Source organism: Leuciscus leuciscus, assembly GCF_965113295.1.
Source record: "Leuciscus leuciscus genome assembly, chromosome: 15".
NCBI classification, from domain to species: Eukaryota; Metazoa; Chordata; class Actinopteri; order Cypriniformes; family Leuciscidae; genus Leuciscus; species Leuciscus leuciscus.
In genome coordinates, this window is record NC_138739.1 from 26,679,827 (window position 1) to 26,702,709 (window position 22,883).

The 22,883-nt window shown below is 37.7% G+C and overlaps 1 protein-coding gene across 3 annotated transcripts; it reads left to right on the top strand.

Moving 5' to 3' along the window:
• The first annotated feature begins 52 nt into the window (after positions 1 to 52).
• Positions 53 to 22,740, top strand: rc3h1a (ring finger and CCCH-type domains 1a). Of its 3 annotated transcripts, none has more exons than XM_082138208.1 (20): positions 53 to 211; positions 4,275 to 4,710; positions 8,348 to 8,468; positions 9,553 to 9,798; positions 9,882 to 10,057; positions 10,466 to 10,666; positions 10,876 to 11,008; positions 11,112 to 11,230; positions 12,237 to 12,349; positions 12,428 to 12,715; positions 13,365 to 13,570; positions 13,655 to 14,013; positions 14,098 to 14,259; positions 14,940 to 15,086; positions 16,498 to 16,702; positions 16,792 to 16,876; positions 16,974 to 17,067; positions 17,248 to 17,379; positions 17,618 to 17,709; positions 18,003 to 22,740. In XM_082138208.1, exons 2-20 carry the CDS (start codon positions 4,480 to 4,482, stop codon positions 18,157 to 18,159), a joined length of 3,267 nt encoding a protein of 1,088 aa, XP_081994334.1. In that variant the 5' UTR covers positions 53 to 211; positions 4,275 to 4,479; the 3' UTR covers positions 18,160 to 22,740. The 3 variants fall into 3 exon arrangements, with proteins under 3 accessions (XP_081994334.1, XP_081994336.1, XP_081994335.1); XM_082138210.1 differs by having other exon boundaries at positions 9,559 to 9,798; XM_082138209.1 differs by lacking the exon at positions 53 to 211 and adding an exon at positions 1,965 to 2,163.
• Positions 22,741 to 22,883: the final 143 nt, after the last annotated feature.

Consider the following 22,883-nt stretch of genomic DNA (forward strand, 5'->3'; position numbering starts at 1 on the left):
TGGACATTACCAATGCTGTCTATGCATGTTTTGAGACTCTTAACTCCATGCAGGACACGATCTTGATTTGTGGATGATCTCCGGTTGCGCAATCCTGGGCTTCTCTCTCACTTGAGCTCTGAGACTCAGTCAGACAGTCCAAAGAAACTTTCATTACAGCAGCAGGCGAAACTCGCCCTTCTTCTGTGAAGATTGAGCTGAACCAAATATTGTGAGTATATATTGTACTGCTTTATATTATGTAGGTTTATTGTCCTTAACTGTTCTGTTTTTTTATATACACCGTTTATAGAGGCTAAAACAATGCGAAGAGTATATAGCTAAGGAATGCAGCAGCTTAGCTTGAATCCCGTTTAAAACGCTAAAATCGACATTTCTACAGTGAATATCGTTAAATATAGGTGTAATTCGACTGAAACGCCTTAAACTATTACAATCGAGCGTTGTAAGCGTTAACGTTACCTAAGACGCATCAACCGGCGTAGCATAAATGCTAACGCTCACGAGCACATTATTCAGTCGCTTAAGTAACTTAACTAAGAATATATTTTACTATCGGTTAGTGTTTAGTTTGTATGCTTTAAAAAAAAATCAATTAACAAAATATTATTTCAAGTACCAAGGGTTTTAACGATACTTCCGTTGTAACTGAACAGATGACGTTTAGCCGAACGCTACAAGCTTTGTTTTGTTAGCACACCGGCTAGCTGTTAATATTCAAATTTTATTTCGGTTTAAACTGTCGAAATGCACACTTATATTAGGTTAAATTTGATGTGCAATGATTATATGTAGAAAACATCTCGTGGTGCTTGGTAGGTATTAGTAAGGTGTTTTTGTTTTATTAGAAATAGCTATTGATTAACCTGCGAGCTGACTAGCATAACAGATTGACAATCTTAGCTTTTAAGTAAGTACATTTTTTTTTATTATAGCGTGGCATTTGGCTAAATAAACGAGTAGGTTATGTATATATATATTATATATATTTATATTTAAAGGTATAAAAGAGTTCCATATATTTAAAGTTTTACGTGCGTTTTCTATTATTTTCCAGTTATATCCAGCTCTAGTCAAAGGGCTTTGTCTCTTTCTTTCCTGCCCTGAGGGGTTCGATGTTATGCAAAATATTACATAGAAATCTGATTTTCTCAAGAAGTGTTTGACTACGAGTGTCTTGGAGGGTCATTTAATAATTATCCATTTGATTTGCCTTATTTGGCTGCTAAATCTAATGTGAATGTGATGATGCACACGTGCTTATTGTCTCTTTCTTAGCACAACGTAAGATGGATGTAGTTTTGTATATTGTTAAATCACGTGGAGTCGTATAAATAAGCTCGATAATCTTGATAGTCAAGTGATGCTTAAAATCTTTTTATCCTGCTTTAAGGGGGTTTCCAATAGACAAATGGCAAGAGATAAGTCAACATGCTTTGAACTGAGGTCGTTTTTTCCATGACTGCATTGGCATCTGAACATATTTTCTTTTCTTTTTGAATCACATGCATGGATGAGGATCAGGCATGTAAATTACCTTACTGATTCATAATAAATACATTTACCGTCACATGAGGTTGACAAACAGGTCACAATGTCATGATTACACTGCATTTTCGGCATCAGTTCCTTGTTTAGAGATGCTGGGTAATACAGTTAACATTGTACCAAATGGCCATATATATGTATGTGTGTTTTATATATATATATATATATATATATATATATATATATATAATATATAATATAAATAATATATATACACACACACACACCTAGTGGCCATCCTAACAAGCTAGCAAGCTCGCTATATATGTGTGTGTGTGTGTTATTTTTATATATATATATATATATATATATATATATATATATATATATATATATTCAATAGTGTATATATATATATATATATATATATATATATATATATATATATATATATATATATAGTGGTTCCCATTTCCTCAATCACCCACCAAACGTAAATATAGTTATTGGGAAATCCTGGTACCAATGAATTTATGTCAGAAAGAAAATGAGTGGGTGTGGCCTCTTAAAACGGTGCTTTTGATGGCTGCCACAAGAGGAAGTACCTTTGTTGCTTGGGTGGCTGCTGAAGATAATAGCACATATTTGAATGTTACATATACATGCACCCATTTGGTAAGACAATACATGTTTATATATGTGTATATATATATTATATACAAATTATTATTTATATATATAGTTTATATATTTTTGGGTTTATGTTTACTTGTCTAATTTTTTAAGGGGTCAGTTCACACACTTGCACGTAACTTGTGCTAAAAATACCTAAAGGAATCCTTGCGAAAGTTCTTGGTGGTGTCATTGCGATCAGGTGGAGTCCTGAATAGTTTCAGTGTTGATTTGTACACCTTTTCCGACACTCAGAAAGGAAACAGGTGTGTTACTCATTACCCTATCGTTTTATTTTCAGCTTCCCTTTGTCAATGAAGCATGAGTGTGCAACAGCCGCGCGTGTGATAGAAACTGTGATCTTTGTTATGGCTCATGTTTCGGTTCCCTTTAGGTCAGTATTCCTGCCTTCTTGCTCCTAAAAACATGTTCACGCAGCTTTGATATTTCCTAGATGAGTCACAGCGAGGGGCACATAACTTCGTTTGAGCTTGAACGCTTCCTTGTGATGTCTTCCTCCGGAGCGGTCGAAGCAGTTGTGTTTTACTCATTATTAGTCATTTGAAATCCCCTTGGTTTTGTGCTGCGGAGGTGTTGTTTTGGTTATATAATGGCTATATTGGGCAGCGCTAAGGTACAGTCGCAGACGTAAGCTGTAATAAATGATGAGTCAGGTTATTGCTGCTGTTCTGGACTTCCCGGGTCTGAATGTTTTATAGAGCTCATGTTGTCGTGCTAGAGAGGCGTTGTCTGGCTGAAGCCAAAGAGTTTGAATGTGATGATAGCTGAAAGATCTTTCCTGGTTGGTATTCTTTGATACCAAAAATAAACCTACCGTACTCGAGTCAGTGATAAGATTGTCTACGATGACGAAAAAGAAAAATCTTTACAAAAATAACAAGTCATCTGATTTTATGCATTGGTGATTGTAGGCTAATCTTTGTAATCATGTTGTTTTTTTTGTTTTGTTTTTTCCAACAAAGGCCAAGTACACTGCGAAGTACAATTTTTCTTTGCTTCTTTCTTGATTATTAACTAAACAGTTTTTAAACTTATTTTTCAAGTATGAAAAGTATATTTTTTTATAAACATTTTTGGAGATCATGAAGTTTTCCTGAGATTTGATCTAAAATCAAAAGTGATGCATTGAAGATGTTGTACCTTATTTATAAAGTGAGCTGAATTTATTTAAATTTTTTTGTAAAGAGTTTGTGAAACCATTTAATTTAAATGATTACTTTACAATTCAGTGTGACAATTTATGTAAAAAGATGAAAAACTGAATTTAGTTTTTATTGCCTTTGTCTGACTCCTTTTAGTTTAGGGTTTTTTTTTTGTTAGTTTTTACCAACTTTTAGACTTTTCATTCATTTTTGTTTTTTTTGTTTCAGTTTATGTAGTTGTTTTTTTATGTAAATTTTTTGTGTTGTTAATGACAGTGTTGTTAAATAATGTGTTGTTTAATTAAAGGCTGATTATCACATTTTAAACCTTTTTGGTTATATTCTGTATCAAAAAACTCAAATTAATTTGAGACCATTTTATTTTGGTTAGTTTTGAAGTCATGAGAGAGTATTTAGGCTATTTATTTTCTTTAACAAAAGTTAATTTAAAGTCGACATGAAACGGAAGTTGCGATAGTCTTTTCTTCCCTATTGTGGCGTATATATATCCAAATGGAATGGCGTCTTGAACAAGAAAAAATGTAGGGGCAGGACTTGATTTTGTCCATCAGGAATTGATTGGATTGTTGTGGTTTGCTATTGGTCGATCTCATGTGAGTGACAGGTTGTCCCGCCCTCACGCCAATAAACGCGTCATCAGTGAAGAGGGAGGGGAAGTATTTTTGATAAAAAATTACGAAGGGACATGAAAAAAAAAAAAAATTCAAATAACTTATAAATATTGAAATGTTTCATAAAAAACAAGAAATGTAACATTGATTTACACAAGTTTGTTGTGCTTATGTTTCATAAATGAGGCTCAGTTTAGGTATGGAATTAGAAAGATGTTTTTAATGTTTTATTTGAATAAAATAATAGGTTAATTTGGCATGTTGGAATGAGCTAGACATTTCTTACATAGTAAAATCATTGTTTTTTTTTGTCTTGCAGGTTATGTTTTTCACACTATGTGCTGAACGCCCCCACAATGCCAGGAACTATTTAAGAACTGTGATCTTTGGAAGAGCTTTATCGGTTCCAGTGGAACCTCTAGGACTTACCGCCGTATCGCTTTACGCAAAACGCACATTGATACAAATGCAGCAATAAGAGAAGATTTCGGGGACCGGTGCATCACAGACCGCGCTTTGCTACAATGCCCGTGCAAGCCCCGCAATGGACCGAGTTTCTGTTGTGTCCCATCTGCACGCAAACCTTCGAGGAGAGCCACCGCAAGCCCATCAGCCTGGGCTGCGGACACACCGTGTGCAAAATGTGCCTGAACAAACTGCACCGCAAGGCCTGCCCGTTCGACCAGACCGCCATCAGCACGGACATCGAGCAGCTGCCCGTCAACACTGCGCTGTTGCAGCTCGTCAGCGGCCAGGTGAGTCTAAGGGCTTTTACACGACACCGTTTTCAACTAGAAACGTGAAACTTTTTACGCGTTTTGGCCGTTCATTTACACGACAACAGCGGTTTGGGTTCCTGAAAACGCGAACTTTTGAAAACGGGTTACAAAGTACGTCATGACGTCAAGCACATGCGTATTACATGTTCAGTCTATTGTGTTTCATCGCCATCTAATGGCCTGGCAGCAGAATAGAGCGTTTTTAGTCGTTTTTGTGGATCCGTGTGAATGGGGATCGTTTTGACAATGGTGTCAGAGAAGGAAAAACTTCTCCGTTTTAAGCATATCGTTGTCATGTAAACGTACCCTAAATGTGCACTCACATCAGCAAAATTTCATGAAAGTCCATTGTGTTGCAATGTATGAAGTACAGCTCACATAGAAGTCACTTACAAACCAATCTGTTCTCTGCATGAGAAACTTTTCATCATCATCATTTCTGTTGAAATTAAAGGGATAGTTCACTTTGAAATAAAATTTTGGTATGTTTTAGCTTACCTCAAGGGCATCCAAGATGTAGGTGTCTTTTTTTCCGCAGAAGTTTCAATTTTGATATTTTTAGGTCAAACCGTTCTTGTCTGTCAGTCATATAATGCAGGTCTATGGTCACCACCTCAAAGAGCATGCACAGAGTCCAAATTAAAACAATTCCCCATCGTCCAAATTAAACAATTCCCCATCGTAAGTACACATTGATGGCCCAAGACACGAAACGAGCGGTTTGTGTGAGAAAACGAACAGTATTTATATCGTTGTTACCTCTTGAACACAGCCACGTCCAGTGATCTGAGAGCGCGGGCGGGTATAGACATACACACTAGATGTCGCCTTGGCTACGGTTTCGTTCCAATGAACTGCAGTAGCCAAGGCGACATCTAGTGTATATATCTATACCCGCCCGCGCCCTCAGATAATTTGGACACATTTATATGTGACCGCACCATAATGCTACAATACCCATGCAAGGCCCTCAGTTCGCGGATTTGCGTGACCAACGTGAACATGTAGGGGCGGAGGCATCAAGATAGGGGTGCGATCATTTTGGGTAGAGGCGTATTTGTTTTGGTGATTTCAAATATCCATAGCGTTTATAAGAAATCGCTTACTGCACCTTTAATACACAGCTACAATTCCCATGCAAGCCCTACAACTCGCGAATTCGTAACCAATTTGAATATGAGCTGAGGAAAACAGCTCTTTTCGGATTCCTATAAAAAAAATCACTGGATTTCACCCTCAAAAATTTGCAGAGCAACAATAAGTGTGACGGCACATTAATGCACAGCTACAATGCGCATGCAAACTCCTGAATTTGCATGACCAAATTGACCATGAGCAAAACATGGCAGGGAAACCATTTTCTTTCACACAAAACTCCCAATTGCAGAGATTCCTATTGAAATGACTGGATTTCACCAGCTAAAATGCGCAATTGTACACGTGACTGTACCTCAATGCAGTGTTTCCCAACCCTGTTCCTGAAGGCACACCAATACTACACATTTTCCAACTCTTCCTAATCAAACACCTGATTCCACTTATCAGATCTTTAGTAGAGACTCGAAGACCAAAGATATGCGTTGTTAGTGGGCCTCCAGGAACAAGGTTGGTAAAAACACTGCCTTAATGCACTGCTACGTGCCGCCCCAGTGCACAACACCTTTACTTTATTGACTTTGTTTGCCTTATAAGGATGAAGTTGAGCGCCCCCCTCCCCGCCCCCATCTCAATCAAAACTTTTGAACAGCGAGGATGAGGAAGTAAAACTACAGTGGTTCCTTGTCACTTAAACATTGTGCTTTTTTCCCTTTTCAAATTACCTTGATAACGATCGCGCAAACAGTACAGCAGTTGTGTTTTCGTGGAGTGACTGTGTTTATCACAGTTTTTACTGCATCCACTCAGTTCTGAATCAAGAGGACGAGCAGAACGTGTCAGGTACAGCATTGAGAGGTGGAGCTCAGGGCGTCGTGTTTCTAAAGATCAGCTCGCGGTCGTTCCAGTCTGGTTGCATTTCAGCCCTGATGTGACATACCGAAGCGTGAGAATGCTTGATCGGAGGCAATAAAAACACACTAGTTCTTCACAAACCCCCAATAAAGAACCAGGAATTCATCAGCCAGTCATTCCTATGGTTGTCTGTGAAAATACTTCTCTATTCTGCACACTCTATAACAGGTATGACTGTCGCAACTGTTACATAATTGTCTAGTCACGATTATTTCAGATGACCGCAGGCATTGAGCGCTTCACTGCATTCAAATAAGGGAATTTAAGCAAACTCAAAAATGCCATGCTTTCACATTTGCGTAACTGCAGATATTTTGGTTCGTTTCAGGTTTTCACACAAAGCTGATGAGGTGTAGATGAGAGCGTTTGTCCAAATCTGAAATGAGCAGCATGTTAAAAATGGTCAACTACACACAGACAATGACTGCCTTAAAATTATTAAAGAAAAAAGTTAGGAAATTAGCTCTGAAAACATTTACTATTGGAAAATAATAATGATTACTACTACTAATATATTATTCAGTTGGGATGAGTACCAAAAATCTTCATATTTCAGTATTTAGAATTATATTATTCATGTAATTCTACCCAGTGGAATATTTGTTTAAAAATCTGTCAACTACACAAAGAAACTCAAAGGTCTTTATTTATGCAAATGACCAGAAATAGTAGTAAAATATTAGTTTGTACCACTATTACTAATACTACTAATATATTAATATATTGTTCAGATGGGATGGGTCCAAAAAAGATCACAGTGAATATGGAAATCAGACTTGGCAATCACAAAGTGGATGGAAGTATTTCTTCCCATTTTATTATTTAAAATCATATTATTCATATCATTAGATCCATATAGAATGTATTCTTATACATATTGCCATTTTCAAATGTTAAAACAAACATATTTATGATAGACATTTTAGTTTAATATACAATTTTTCCTCAATAAACTCCTAATTACTGCTTATTACTTAGTAAGGTAGTTAAGTTTAGGTATTGGGTAGGATTAAGTATGAAGAACATGGTCATGCAGAATAAGGCATTAATATGTGATCTATAAGTACTAATAAACATTTTTATTATAACATGAAGCTTGATTGTGAAGTTTGACAATCTACTAAGACAATAATACACTACTGAAATGAAATCTATTGTTACTTATAAATGTCTTTACTGTCACCTCTGATCAATTTAATGTGTCCTTGTTGACTAAAAGTATTAATTTCTTTAAAAAATATATTTAAAATGGTATAATTAAAAATCAATGTACCATTTTAGAGTTTCAGTGATGAGTCTGCACTCAGAAATGCAGTTATTAATATGACCTTTAATCAGCCAAACCTCATAACCATGACAGCTCAACCGTGTGGTCAAAACAGTCGTTCCTCTCTCGGTTTTTGATGATTAATCGCGTTGTAATGAGAATGGTTTCTCAGCGTGATGCAGGCTGTGGGTGTGAACGTGTTCTGTAAAAGAGGAATGCTCACAGTCCCATCAAATGCTGGTCAGTTATGTGAAGAATTCTTGCAAGATGTTATAGACGAGAACTATCTTTTAGCATGGTAAGAGACAAATGTTGTTGTTGTTTTTTCTCCTGCAGGTACCCAAACCTTCCCCCGTCACTTTACTGACAGCGGCAGAGGACGTCCAGCACTATGAGGAGTCCCGCACATGTGTGGAAGACCTGGCGCTCTATCTCAAACCCCTGAGCAACACCAGAGGTCCCTGCCGTTTGTTCATTTATTCAGTAGAAGTTAGCATATGCTTTTTAAGAGATTTATCATCAAGCTCGTACATCATCAAAATGTAATTAGATTGTGATTGCACCGCAAAAAGAAACTGACAGATCTAAAAAGAAAATTGGTATTATTATTTTCGGGGGGGTTTGTTATGACTTTTCTTTTTTAAGTGTTTATGGTTTTTAAATTATATTAATATATTATATATATTATATATTATATTATGTAATATATTACATTTATTTATTTTATTTTGTAATATTTAATTTTATTGTTATTTATTGATGCTTTTATTTATTATTTATTTATTTATTTAACAATATTATTATTTACTTATTATTTAACAATTCTCCTTGTTTATCGTTTTAAGTAATTCATCATAAACATTCATGCATCATCAAATGCATCAAGATATCATAATTGTATTACGATTGCGCCACAAAAAAAAGTTTTAATATTTTTTTAATTTTATTTCAATAATTATTTTTATTTATAAATAAATACATTTGTATAAATACATTATTTATTCATTCATTTATTTATTATTTAAAAAAAATTGTTTAAATAAACATAAACAACATAAACATTCATTGGTAATAAAATGTATAGAAATAGCATAATTGTATTGCGATTGCGCCACAAAAAAACGCTTTAATATTTTATTTCAATAAAAAAAAAAATTATAAATAAATACATTTGTATAAATACATTGTTATTTATTCACTCATTTATTTATTTTTTTAAATAAACAAACCACATAAACATACGTAATAAAATGTATAGAAATATCATAATTAGATTGTGATTGCAGCGCAAAAAGGAATAATGAATGGTTTAATATTTTTTAAATGCAATATTTTATATTTTATTTAATTATGCTAAATATTTATTTATATGCCAAATTAATGTATTAATTATTGTAATCAATCTTTTTATTTAAAGTTTTTATTTATTTACAAGTGTTTGGATACCTAACAATTCCCAGTGTGTATCATCCTTCGTGTCATTTAGTAATGAGTGAAAAGGCTCAGTTAACGCTTGTTTTTGTTGCTCTCGGTCTGTGCAGGTGCAGGTGCAGGGCTGAATGGCGCCGCTCAGAGCGTGCTCAGCAGACCCATGCAGCGGAAACTGGTGACTCTGGTGCACTGCCAGCTGGTGGAGGAGGAGGGCCGCATCCGGGCCATGCGGGCGGCCCGTTCCCTGGGTGAACGTACCGTCACTGAGCTCATCCTCCAGCACCAGAACCCCCAGCAGCTCTCCTCAAACCTGTGGGCCGCCGTCAGAGCCAGAGGCTGCCAGTTTCTCGGCCCTGGTAAGATTTGACCATCATAACGTGATAGCAGGCCGGTGAAATCATATGTGGGTACTAACTGAAAATTGGTTGTCGTCCAAAAGCCATGCAGGAAGAAGCATTGAAGCTGGTTCTTCTCGCTCTGGAAGATGGTTCGGCCCTCTCACGGAAGGTTCTGGTTCTGTTCGTGGTTCAGAGACTCGAACCACGCTTTCCTCAGGCCTCAAAAACCAGCATAGGACACGTGGTGCAGCTCCTCTACAGGGCCTCCTGCTTTAAGGTGCCTCTACTTTTCCTTTGCCATATTCAGGGTTCCTTCACAGTTTGGAAAAGTATGGTATTTAAATGTGTGTGCGCACCAAATGATCGTCTAAATCAGACTGTACTTTGCTATCTGGTGATCGTTAAACATCAAACCACATTTACAATATCAAACTGATGTGTCATAGGTAAATATGTGTCGGTTATAAAGCGTTTTAGGTTTCTTCTCATCATGTGAGTTCATGTTTTCACTTCGAGAAAACAAAATATTTACAGATTGCTGTACTATATACCAAAGATAATGCTGTATGAAGAGGTTTGGAAATTTGAGTCAGGAAAAGTATGGAATTTTAAAAGGGAAATTGTGTAGGAACCCTGCTCATAATTTTTTGTTAAATATATAACATTTTGTTTGTTTTAACCTCAGGTCACTAAACGTGATGAGGATTCCTCCTTGATGCAGCTGAAGGAGGAGTTTCGCACATACGAGGCTCTTCGGAGAGAGCACGACTCTCAGATCGTTCAGATTGCAATGGAGGGCGGACTGCGCATCGCCCCTGACCAGTGGTCATCTCTACTGTACGGCGACCAGTCCCACAAGTCCCACATGCAGTCTATTATAGACAAGGTATGAACTCGCAAAAGTATTATTTTAAGATTTCACTAGGTGGTGCTGTAGGTACTACCCAGTGTTACATGTTTAAATTCTCCAGTAACACCCCTCCCTGTGTAGAGAGCGCAGTTTGGGTGTAGCAAACGTCACGTCGTGCACAAAAACATGTTGATTTTGTCTGTTGGTATGTGGAGTATGTGTTTATGTGGCTTTGTGTGTTTCAGCTGCAGACACCAGCATCATTTGCTCAGAGTGTTCAGGAACTCACCATTGCCCTTCAGAGAACCGGAGATCCAGCCAATCTCAACCGCCTCAGACCCCATCTGGAGCTTCTGGCCGACATCGACCCCAGCCCAGGTCTGTCGGCCTGCTCTATTCACACATTTGCCAGTACAACCATTATACATTCATAAAAACATAATCGTGTGGATTTTTGATGCCTGTTGTTTTGCGCTGATAGATGCCCCTGCGCCCACATGGGAGCAGCTAGCCAAAGGGTTGGAAGCGGTGCGGACCGTCGTTCACGGCCTGGTGGATTTCATCCAGAACCATAGCAAGAAGGGAGGTGATCAGCAGCAGGTCGGTAACCAGATCACAAACATAAAATATTAACTTTTCAACATTTTAATACCTTTAAATCATTGATCAAATTCAGAATTGTCTCATGATTTACGACCAGTGTTTAGAAGATGAAAAGGCTTGTATTTATTATTATTATTTTAGTAGTAGTAGCAGCAGAAGCACTGTTTTTCTACATTTTGCAACAATAGTTGTTTTTATCCAAAGTTGCGAATTTAACTTGAGCGCAAAATTGGAATATTGCATAAAAATTCGGAAATAAAAAATATCTGTAATAATGTAAGGGAAGAAACTGTGGCTCTTTTTCGCACATCATAAATGACTTGCGCCTCAGATCACGCAGACGAAACCGCATGTGTTCCCTGATGTTTGGGAACGCAATCGTGTAAGACTGGGAGGGCATTATACCAAATCATTTTGATGACTGACTTTGACTCAGGCATTTCAGAATGATCAAACCAACATTTGAGATGCTGTGCGATGCGATTGGTCCGCTGGTTAATCATGTTATCCAATCACATCCTCTGAGGCAAAATCATGTGAGTTTTTTTGTTGCGCGTCGAGGGATTTATTCGGTAAATGTGTTTCCACTGTAGTTTATGCGCTTGTCGTCTTATCGGATAAAAAATATCCGCCTCAATTGAGCGTATATGTATTTTTTATGCACATTTTTTTTATGCACATTTTTTTTTACGTATTCACATCTTGGTGTTTCCATTAAGTGTTTTTATATAAAGTATAAAGTTTGCATAAAAATAGGTGGATGGAAACAGTTATTGACTACTTGTCTATATATATCAGTGTTATTTTAGTAGTTGTATTTATTATACTATTATAATATTTCTTATTAGCATTTTCTGTTTAAGATTTAGAAACTGTTTTTTTTCTAAAGATTTCTATTTAGCTTTAATTTATTCAGAAAGGTCGGAAACAAAATCACAGGTTGCAAACATTCAAATACCTTGCACAAAAATACGAGTAAACACATCTCACTTCCTGCCCACAGCCACCTCAGCACAGCAAATACAAGACCTACATGTGTCGGGACATGAAACAAAAAGGCGGCTGTCCTCGTGGAGCAAGTTGCACCTTCGCACACTCTCAGGATGAGCTTGAAAAGTGAGTGGCACATTAATGATGTTAAATACTACGGAATAAGCATTAGCACCAGCTTAACCTTCTCTTCTCTGACGACAGGTACCGTAAGATGAATAAACGTCTGGGATTGCGCCGACAGCTCAGTCAGTCCCTGACCCAGCTGAACGAGATAGACTTCGGCGCTGGTCTGTTAAGTGACGAGGGGCCGCTGATGGAGGGCCTTCCACGCAAATCCTCTTCCATCACCAATGGCATCCTAGCAGCAGGACCTGGATCTACTCTGGCCCACCTGGTTTCCAGAGGCTCGGACCCATCTTATGATCCACCACACAAACCGGGGAAGATGGACTCTGGGAGCCACAGTGCCCCTGGCTCACCTCCAGACTCGTGAGTTTGATTTACTTGATTTATTGATTGGTGTCTCTGTGATTTTGCCAAGTAAGACATGTTCCTGGATCAACATCTTTTGTTGATGCTGGAACAACATTGCTGTCTTAAAACACAGTCCTAAGCCTATCCCTACTCCTAAACCCAACCCATAACTTACCCCTAAAATCAGAGGGGAATGATAGGTGAATAACACTGATGTTGAAGCACCTAAACCTGATTGTAAGCCTAAACTTGACATTAACTGTAAAACTCCATCAAATCTGATTGGTTGACAGGAACATGTTGTACTTGGTAAAATCACGTTCATCTACTCGGTACAGGGGGTTTCAAACTTTTTGACTCCACAGATCTCCAAATGTGATGATTCCCTTGCAAAGGACTATTTTACAAAAATTTAAAGGAATTTGCATGTATTAAGAGCTATGTGAAAAATAACAATATTTTAAATATCTATAAAATATTAACTTTTAAATAATGTATAACTGTTAAAAGTGTAAAATAATAAATAAATGATCAAAATAGTGTCATGTACACAGCTACTTGCCATACAAATGCATAAATGGACATATTGATTTGAGTTGAAAATATTTATTATCTTAAAAAAGTGAGACTGCGGACTAACTGCACTTTCTCTCTTGATTTTCAGATTGGAATCCATCCCAAAATCTGGAATGCTCATGAATTCCCACCATAGGCTGGCAAGCGAAGGCTCAGTCGGGCAGAAGCACATGTCTGCTGTGCCTAGAGGTTCTTACCCATATTCACCACACCAGTCTGAACTGTGTTACCCTGAAACTAGAGCGCCGCCACCACCACCATCCGCCCAATATGAATCCACCCAGTACTCTGCAGGTACAAAAACACACCAAAAAAATTTAAACAAACACATTGTTGCACGTGTAGATGGAACAAGTTTCCATTTTCTCATTTCAACAGGTAATCCTTATCCCCACCATCACCACCAACACCAACCACGCTACGCCCGTCATCCCGCTCCAGATCCAGGCATGTCACCATATCTGGACACTTGTTCCAGCTCCTCATACTCAAAGCATCAGTATGCCAACCCCAGCTCCCATTACGGATACCCTTCACACCACGATGGCCGTCGCCACTCAGCCTACGCCCATCCCCAAACATTCGCCCCACGGGAGGAACTGGTCCGAAGGAGTCCGGACGTTCCCCCGCCACTACAGCCCCAAAACACTGGCGGCTCGTACCCACCGGAATCAGCTCAGGAAAGATACGCCATTGAGAACTATAACCACTCCAGTCAGATCAGGAATTACCACAGGGTAAGATTCGTTGCTTACAATATTTTAACTGCACCAGTCCCATTTCAAACCTAAAGAAAATGTAACCCGATAATGTGTCCCCAGAATACCTACACACGACCACAGCCCTCCCTAGACTACCTGCACCGTCGCAGACAGGAGATCATGGCCCAGCTGGAGGAGAGAAAGGTGGTTTCCCCGCCGCACTTCGGCTCCTCACACTCATACGACCCCAGCTACCCTCAGGACATGAGGGGACAGAGCCATGTAAGCCAGGAGAATATTTCACATAAATAATAATGATAATAAAGAAGACGGTAGAAGGGCTGCACTTTTAATCTAAATAAAACACTGGTTCAACGTTCAGAATCGAAGACAGACATAAATACTAGTATTGTAATTTTACAGTTGTAATGCAAAATAAGATATAATAATAATAATTATTATTATTATATTTGACTTATACTTATTTTACAGTTATCATTTTACAGTGAAAGATTATAATAATAATTTGTAAAAAAAAAAAAAGTTCTTATATTTTAGTGAAATATAATAGTATTTATGGTTTTATTTAATAATAATTTGTAATAATAATAATAATAATAATAATAATCATTTAAAAAAATGTATAATAGATTTTTATAGTGAAATATAGTAGATATGGTTTTATTTAATAATAATTTGTAATAATGATAATAAATATTATTGTTAATGTTATAGTTGTATTGATTGATATATATATAAACCTATATCATATATATAATATTATAATCTATTTATATAAAATCACAAAATTGAGTGAAATTGTGCAGCTCTACAAATCAAATATAGAGCTTTTTTGAAAAGCGCAATTTTTATTAGAATTTCTTTTTTTTCCCCAATTTGAAATCTTGCAGCCCTAGTAGGTAGCGTTTGGTAATGAGTTTCCATGTCCGTATTGTTCACAGTACATGGAGGAGAACCCCCACGGTTTTGGACACTTCCGGGAACAGGACTACACCGCCTCATATTCCCCTTGGTCATGTGACACCTTCGGTTCCTACATCGGCAGCAAGGATATGAAGTCCAAAGAGGGCATGAACTCCATGGAAACAGTAAGTTTTGCCTTTCTATAGGGATTCTTCAGCAGGTGAATTTCGATGTTTTTCACATTCCTGATTATAAAACGGCCGAAAAAATGCTTTAGACTTTCTAGAGCCATTTCTAGGGAACAGAATATTATAAAAACTTAGTAATGGGCTCTTTTGACTTGAGGCTGTAAGCAACCACACAAAACTCCCTAGCAACCGCAGGGCAATGCTCTGGCAACTAGGGTTTGCATAGACTAGTTTAATACTTTCCAATGACGCTTTAAGCTTTACGTAACCTGTTAATGGCTTATAGAGGGCGCAACAGGAAAATAAATCTTTGAAGTCCATTTTTACGCCGTTTCCAACAGTTAAAATGACAAATAAATGCATACTCTGAGATCGCTCCACAAGATATGTTTGATTATACAATCTGGATGCTCAAAACTGATCGGGAGAATGCACATTTTAAGCAGCTTATGTAAGTTTATCGCCATTCTAAACTAATGCGCTGCTGCGTTGTAACACACATACAGACAGGAGCTCACACAGCACGTGCAGAATGCACGTACACACAGAATTATTCAGGAGCGCAGAAATGTGTTCTGTGGATCATCAATAAAATAGCTTAGAAACTGAAAAGTTCTAGCATATATTTCTTAGTAACCAAAACCCACAGCTTCACTGTGACGCTGCCAGGTAGAATTAATTCACATGCAATGCTCTCTCAGTAATACATTCATATAAATGTAATCTTTACTGTGCTGCTTTATTAGAACCAGTAGAAATCTGTGAGAAATATAACAACCCAAAGTCAAAAGAGCTGATAAAAATAAGCTGTTATGTAGGAGCAATAGCCTTCTGGGCAGCGCTGTGTCATATGCCGTAGCTGTGCACAAAGTAACCCGCGGTCGAGTCTCGGCTCGAGGTTCAAGCTGATTTGTTCATCAATGACGTCATCAGTGACTAATCACATAAATGTCGACTTTAAAAAATCTGAAGTCGTCAACCCCAACCAACACCTTAGCATCATAATTGAGAATTTTCTATGGGCAAGAATTGCATTAGAAAATGTACATTTGAGTTCATTAAAGCTGAAAGGCTTCGCATTCCAAGTAGATTTCGTCCAGTTTTCTCCCTCACATTCAATTTCTCCCTGTTTTCAGCGGCTGTTCCATTACAAAAGGTTATCAGTGTTTATTCTGTCAAGTTTGTACTAACCATACTGTTGACAAACCAAAGGCCATATATGTATTAACAGAGGACCAGTGAGTTTTGTTCTTGGTTCAGGCTTATTCCATGTAAACAGTTTGATAATATTCCTAAATATTACATTTAGGAATAAATAAATATTTTAAATAATAGTATGCTGAAAACGAGTTTAAGCATATTCTAATTTAGTTAAGTTCTTCAGCTGAATTGTAACCATTTCTCCCAGCAAAATATAGACAAAGGCAAAAGTCTGAGAGCGCAAAGCTTGGAGCTTCAACGCAGAGCGGCAGACGTGAAAGACGACGACCCCATCATTCCCTTTGGCTCCCTGCCGACCGTGTCTCGCTTTGGCGCCATTTCACGCACGTCTAAATCTGGCTACCCGCCAAACAGTGCGATGCCACCCTTGCCTAACTCTGCCAAACACACCGGTAAACTCCTCCTGCTTTGTATCAGGATTACTAATGGGACAACACGATTATTTAGTTTTTTTTAATGATCTTTGTCTTTTCTTTTGAAGCCGACTACACCTATGCGAACCACAGCGGGTGGAGCGGCGACTCCTACCAGCCGCACCAAACGTCTCAGGGGCACTACAGCGAGCGGTATGTTGCCCTGCCCCGCTCTTTACAAGCAATCGCTTGGTTTCAGTTTAGTCTTAATCTGTAAATGTCCTAAATGAGCAAAATATTTTCCGTATAGATCCCCTGCAGTGCAGGCGCGTGAGCAGCTGAGGATGGAGCTACAGCAGGTCAACCAGCAAATCAGCCAACAGACACAGAGCCGTGGCCTGGAGGTGAGATTGTCAATCTACCTCGATGTCATTTTAAAGGCTTTAAATGGTACCAATTTTGAAGGCCTTAAATGGTACCGAATTATCTTTGTGAGGACGTTTTGTCCCCATAACGTAGGGTTTACGAGGACTGTGTGTGTATAAAAATATCATGATTCAGCGACTCATCCTCTCCTTTGGCAGAAGCCAAGCTCAGTGATGTCCCAGCCGCCTCGAGCGGACTGGTCCTCTGGGAGTTTGTCCAGTGAACAGCTGAGTCACGAGCTGCACCAGGTGGAGAGAGAGATCGACATGAGGACACAGGAGATGGCCATGGTTAGTGAGACATGCAATTTATAGAGCTTCTATTAATTATTCATAATTAATATATTCTATTACCTCTGAATAATTCATGAGGCCACTGCCGTGTCTTGAGCAGAAAATCCATTTTTAAGCAAGGTCATTTGTAGAAGTAGGATGTTTTTTTTTTTTGTTATTGTAAAGGCTCGATGAAGTTCAGGAAGTTCATGTGATTTACATCACTGTGCTTGAGCTTAAATTATTTTGCCTTCAGGAGAACCATGACGGCAAGTACAAGCGGGTCTCAGTCGAAAACGGACAAGACGAACATGCTTTGCAGCGAGAGGAGCATCCACTAACTCTTAGGTGAAATATAACAGTGAATCTTACAAAAAAAAAAATATATATATATATATATATTCCTCTTTTTTTTTTTTTTTACCAGTAACATTTCAAGTGTGTCAATTGTATTTGTTTGTTCTTTATTTTTTATTTTGGGGGGATATTTGTCCTGACAAGTTTTGTGAGACTCAATAATTTGTTTTCAGAAATGCATGTTTTACATCCACTACACTGAATGAAATTTAAATACACATAAATGATGTGGTTTATTTTGTCCACCACAGTAGTTCTCATCGCCTCTCTCTCTTTTGTTGTAGTGAGGGTTTAAACGGCTCCATCGGTTTGGTCCAGGACTGCGGTCTCGTCAGCAGCAGCATGTCCTCACTGACCAGCAAGACGTCATCCCTCAGTTTGTCCTCTGAACAGGTGGCCAGCAGCCCTGATCTGCCCAAGAACGGAGTTGCCCACTCCTAGCCGACTCTTTCTACCTCAGATTCTCCTCCTGCAAACCACCGGAGCGCTCGGTAACCAGTCGGCGCTCCAGTCCCAAGTTGAACCCTCTGGAGCAGGATTCTCCAGCATCGACACGCATTCACTTAATCCTGATTGTTAGCTTCCTCCGCTGACCCTCCAACACCCGTCAGGCAAATATGGGTGGAGTTTGGGTGGGATTCACTGTGCATGTGCCTCAACAGACTTGCACAATCATGCCCTGATTTAGTTCCTTTTTTTACAGCAGTATCTGCTGTTGAGTATTTTCTTCTTTTGTATCCTTTTTCCTGAGACAAGCCTTTTTCCATTGCCTCGTAAATCAGGGTGAATCCAAAATATCCTCAGTCTTAAGTATTTGTCAGGCAACATATAACATGATCTCGCTTATGTTGCTTAATGATCATTAATCCACTATCTTGGGTTTCAAAATTGCGTTTTTATCATAATGTGCTACGTTTTCGGTAGTTACGCTCTTGTTTGTGCTTGGTGTGGTGTTTACACTTCTGTCTTCTTCTGAGTTTACAGTGTTCAAACTCATCATTTACTATAACCGCAGGCTTGCTGCATATTCACCCAACAGAAAACATTTTGTTTTATCTTTGAGGGTCAAAACTATGTATCATGTTTTATACAATAGGCTTCATTTAGGCTTTTTACAGTGTGATTGTTATGATGCACGTTATTGTGTGTTATAGAAATGCTCGTAACCCAAATGTTAACTGAATTGACCTCGATTGCACTCATGCCAACAAACCCGAAAGCCCCAAAAGTCTTAAAATGGCCCTTTTATATTGTTTTCAGTGTATTACACTACACTGCCTGTGGGATTTCGATTGAACCGCCTGTAATCATCATCATCATCATCATCTTCTGCTGTAATGTCCTCAGGGATGCATTATTCAGCCTCTTTTTTGTGGATAGAAATAACAATCCAGGTCAGTCTAGTTTTTTTCATAGTGGGTAAAGATACATTTTCCATCCTGAGGATGGAAAGAAAGCCGCTACGATAATGCATACAGATGCATTCTGTTGTAAGAATCCGTATGTACTTCTCTTCACTTTGTCAGTGAAATTACGATCTTCAGAACAAGCCACATTTTTCGTATATGCAGTGATTTTCACTTCGAAAGATGTGGCGTATATTCAGAGCAAAAAAGAAAGACTTTGATCCAGTTGTAGCCGCCTCAAGACTCTCCTTCATTCTCTGTTTCGTCTTTGAAGTTTGAAAAAACATTGTTTTGATGGGCCGGTTCGATCGAATTCCCCTACAGGCTGTGCTCAAACCGTGTACATTACAATCCTCCTCAACGTCATTCAAACACTGATGGGGGATTAACGGATCTTTTACGCCATGTGATCTGTCTGACTGTTTGAACTAGAAAGAGTTGGACTCCTTATCTTTTAAGATAGCCAATCTGCTAATTAAGAATATTTCCATATTTCACATTATTTGGAATAGTTTTTTTGCAACCCAACCAAAAAATTATTTTGTAATCGCGTCACTCCCACCACCAGCCAGTTCTGTGTTTTTCTCTCACGACGAAAATGAAAGGCGTTTGGCGTATAAAAACATCCAAGAGTGACCACCTATGGCTTATAGATTGTTGTTGGGTATAAACATTTTTAGAATCTGCAGATGTTTTTTACATTTCCTGTGCAGATTTTGGCGAAACGCATTATCAAACTAGCTGAAAACGATGAGCAAAGACACAAGATGATGATGTTCGCAGATTCCTCATGCAATTGCTGATGAGCCTACAAAAAACGTGACGCAACACGTCGTCATATTTCAGTTAGATTAATCTGCAGTCGGGTTATCAAAACACTTGCACTGTAAATCTCAAACTTGCATTCTTCCATGTATATCGCTTCCTTGGTGGTGAGATCTCATCACTTACGAAACAAGTCTTTTTAAGTTGGAAATTAGTTTATTTTATTTTTTCCTGCTAGCATATAATAGTCTCTTGAGACATCCTACCGCAACCTTAAAAGCACCTATTTTGGTGGAACTTCTCTTTAAGTTGGAGTTGATTTCTATTGTTTTTATTTACGTTATTACGGTATTACTGTGGCTTTGATCTGAGCTTTTGACATTTTTAAGCAATCGTCAAGATTGGATATTTCTGCGTTTAGGTAACAGAACTGTGATGCACAGTGTAGACTTTAAGGATAGCACGAATTTACCCAAAATTAGTTCGAAAGAAACAGAAAAGCAGAAGCTTTTTCTTATTGTTGGTTTGAAGCCAAATGGATTACGAACTTTATTGGTGTTTAGTTAAAGGTGAAGGCAAATTAAATTTTTAGGATCTAGAATGCGTCCTAGGTTCACTTGGGTAACGTCACCTTTATTGTTTTGTTTTAAAGGAACACCTGTCTTTATCTCAGGGTCGGTTTTTAGTGTATCTGGGTGTAAACGTCTTTGTCGCATCGCGCACTCTTTTTGTTTTCAGGACTGCAATTGTCTGTTTCGAGACTTGAAGACTTCAGGACTGTGCCTTTATGCAGATCTGCAGTTATTCGCATATAGGGTGTGTAGATGTAGCTGAACCATCTTTATTTATAATATTCAACTCTTCTCAGTCTAAGTCAGCATTTATATTAAATGATCTCTTCGAATCTGCAGGCTTTTAGACCGCCAAACTGAGTACTGCCTATCCTTTCTGAGATAAAGGAATTTATTGCCAGGTCATTTGTTGTTGTAGCCATTTTGTGTATCTTTCGTGCAAGTGAACTTGAGTATTTAAGCATGCTTCATGGTGTGATGGTGGTCTTTTGATGTTAGGGTTCTTTGAAGAGTCTGGATTGGAATAGGAAAACAAGGACAGTCTGTGAATATTGTCATAGTTTGATATGGATATTCAGAGAGGGAGTATCAAGGCTCATATTTAACGACATTCTTGGAGGTCTGATAATACAGGTAAACAGATCATTGTTTACTGTTCTCATATAAGCCATTGATACAATCCTCGACAGTTCCTTTGTACCAGTCTTTGACTGATTTTCAATGTTTCCTTGAACCAAACGCAGATTGTATAAACACTCTTGCAGAAGGGCTCCATTTCTTGTGGTTTTGAAATTGTGTATTTGAAGTCAGCCATTTTAAACTATTGTTGCAAAGCAACATTTACATGACCACCCGATGAGCCAATGGGAATCACTATAGATTTGAAAAGGGAACCAAAATGTTTAACTTGATGAATCTCATGAAACTTGGAAAAAAACTGTCATATTTCATCCCAAAGTTAAAGTATGTGTATATTCATCACATTAAACAAATCCTATTTTTGCGACCTTTTATTTTTTGCTTTGTGGATATTATTTTCATGACATTAAGCACAAGTAATTCTTTGTATTGTAGAAATGTAAAAGTTTTGATACATCATTATAGTATTATAGTTTAACTTGTACTGATTTTATTTTTAAAAAATGATTTGTTTGTTACTGTATTACGGTAATGAGATTTTTTTCCTGCATTGCGGTAATTACATTTTTTGGTAAATTGGCTTAGTTGTCTAAAAAATAAATGGTCCTAAAGATGCGCTTCATTTTTTTGGGGGTGAAATATGACTAATTCGTGAGATTTATCCACCCAATACTGACTTCTAAAAAAAAAATTTGTATTTATGATCAGTGTCTAATAAAAAGCCTCAGTGTTTCTTCACTGGAACTCATTTTCTTATTGTGATTGTTGACTGTGTTCAGGGTTCAATACGAATGTAGTACTAATTAGTGTCGAACGGCGTAAAAATGAGAAGGTAGGAATGGTTGAAATCTGAATTTTGACACTTAGTGCCTGAAACACCAGAGATTGTAGTATGTTTTCCCACACAGAAAAATGATTAATGGTACATATTGTTCCCCGGTCTCGAGGGGAAAGTATGCGTCGTGCACGTACACACGTAGTAGATTTATGAAAAGTCATAATGTTACTTGAAAACAAAAGGGTTGTGCACAAATACAGGCTTTAGTGTTTTAGCTTATAGCTGTAGAAAGTAGTTTTGAATTGAATGGTTGTGTGTTTGTGTTAAGGTGTGTCCAAAGAGAGTGCTGTCCACCTCATTTCTGTATGTTTGTTCCCACTGAAACTCATTGCTTGCACTCATGTATTGACTATTTTTCGTGAGATGGGGTGTTGCATTGTGGTCTTTATACCATGATTCCTAACATTGGGATATATAATTGTTTTTGATGATTTCTCCCATGTTATCTCATGATAGACTGCTTAAATTAAGGTACACTTTAACTTCAACCTGAATAAGAAAATAAATGTGTGTATATTATACTCCATTAAGGAATGTTTAGAATATTTCTCCAATGTGGATGTAGTTGTAAAACCTTCTTTTTTTTTCTCTCTCTCTTTGTACAAGAATTCACTGTGTGAAATTTTGCATTGCATTTTTGTATAATACAATTGCTTTTCTTTGAGAGGGCAGGGGGTATTACTAACTGGATTTTTGAATTAGATATCAAAAAACGTGAAAAAAAATTATTTAATAAGAAATGTATTTTATGTGCAGCAGTGATTCTGGCATGGATTATGATTAAATGATATTGTAAACCATTTTCCTCCCTGGTGTTTCTTACAAATTCATGTACTTTTACACAACAACCACTAGGTGCTTTACACAACAACCACTAGGTGCTGAACATTAAACAAAAGACCCTTTACCACTGTCGCCAACAAAATAGTTTCACCTTAGACCTCA

What these genes read in the sequence shown, in the direction of transcription:
- rc3h1a (XM_082138208.1), top strand. Translation starts at nt 4,480, where the DNA reads ATGCCCGTGCAAGCCCCGCAATGGACCGAGTTTCTGTTGTGTCCCATC. An exon ending in TAACTCTGCCAAACACACCG is followed by an intron (nt 16,703 to 16,791) that starts GTAAACTCCTCC and finishes TTTCTTTTGAAG; the next exon opens with CCGACTACACCTATGCGAAC. An exon ending in GAGCATCCACTAACTCTTAG is followed by an intron (nt 17,710 to 18,002) that starts GTGAAATATAAC and finishes CTTTTGTTGTAG; the next exon opens with TGAGGGTTTAAACGGCTCCA.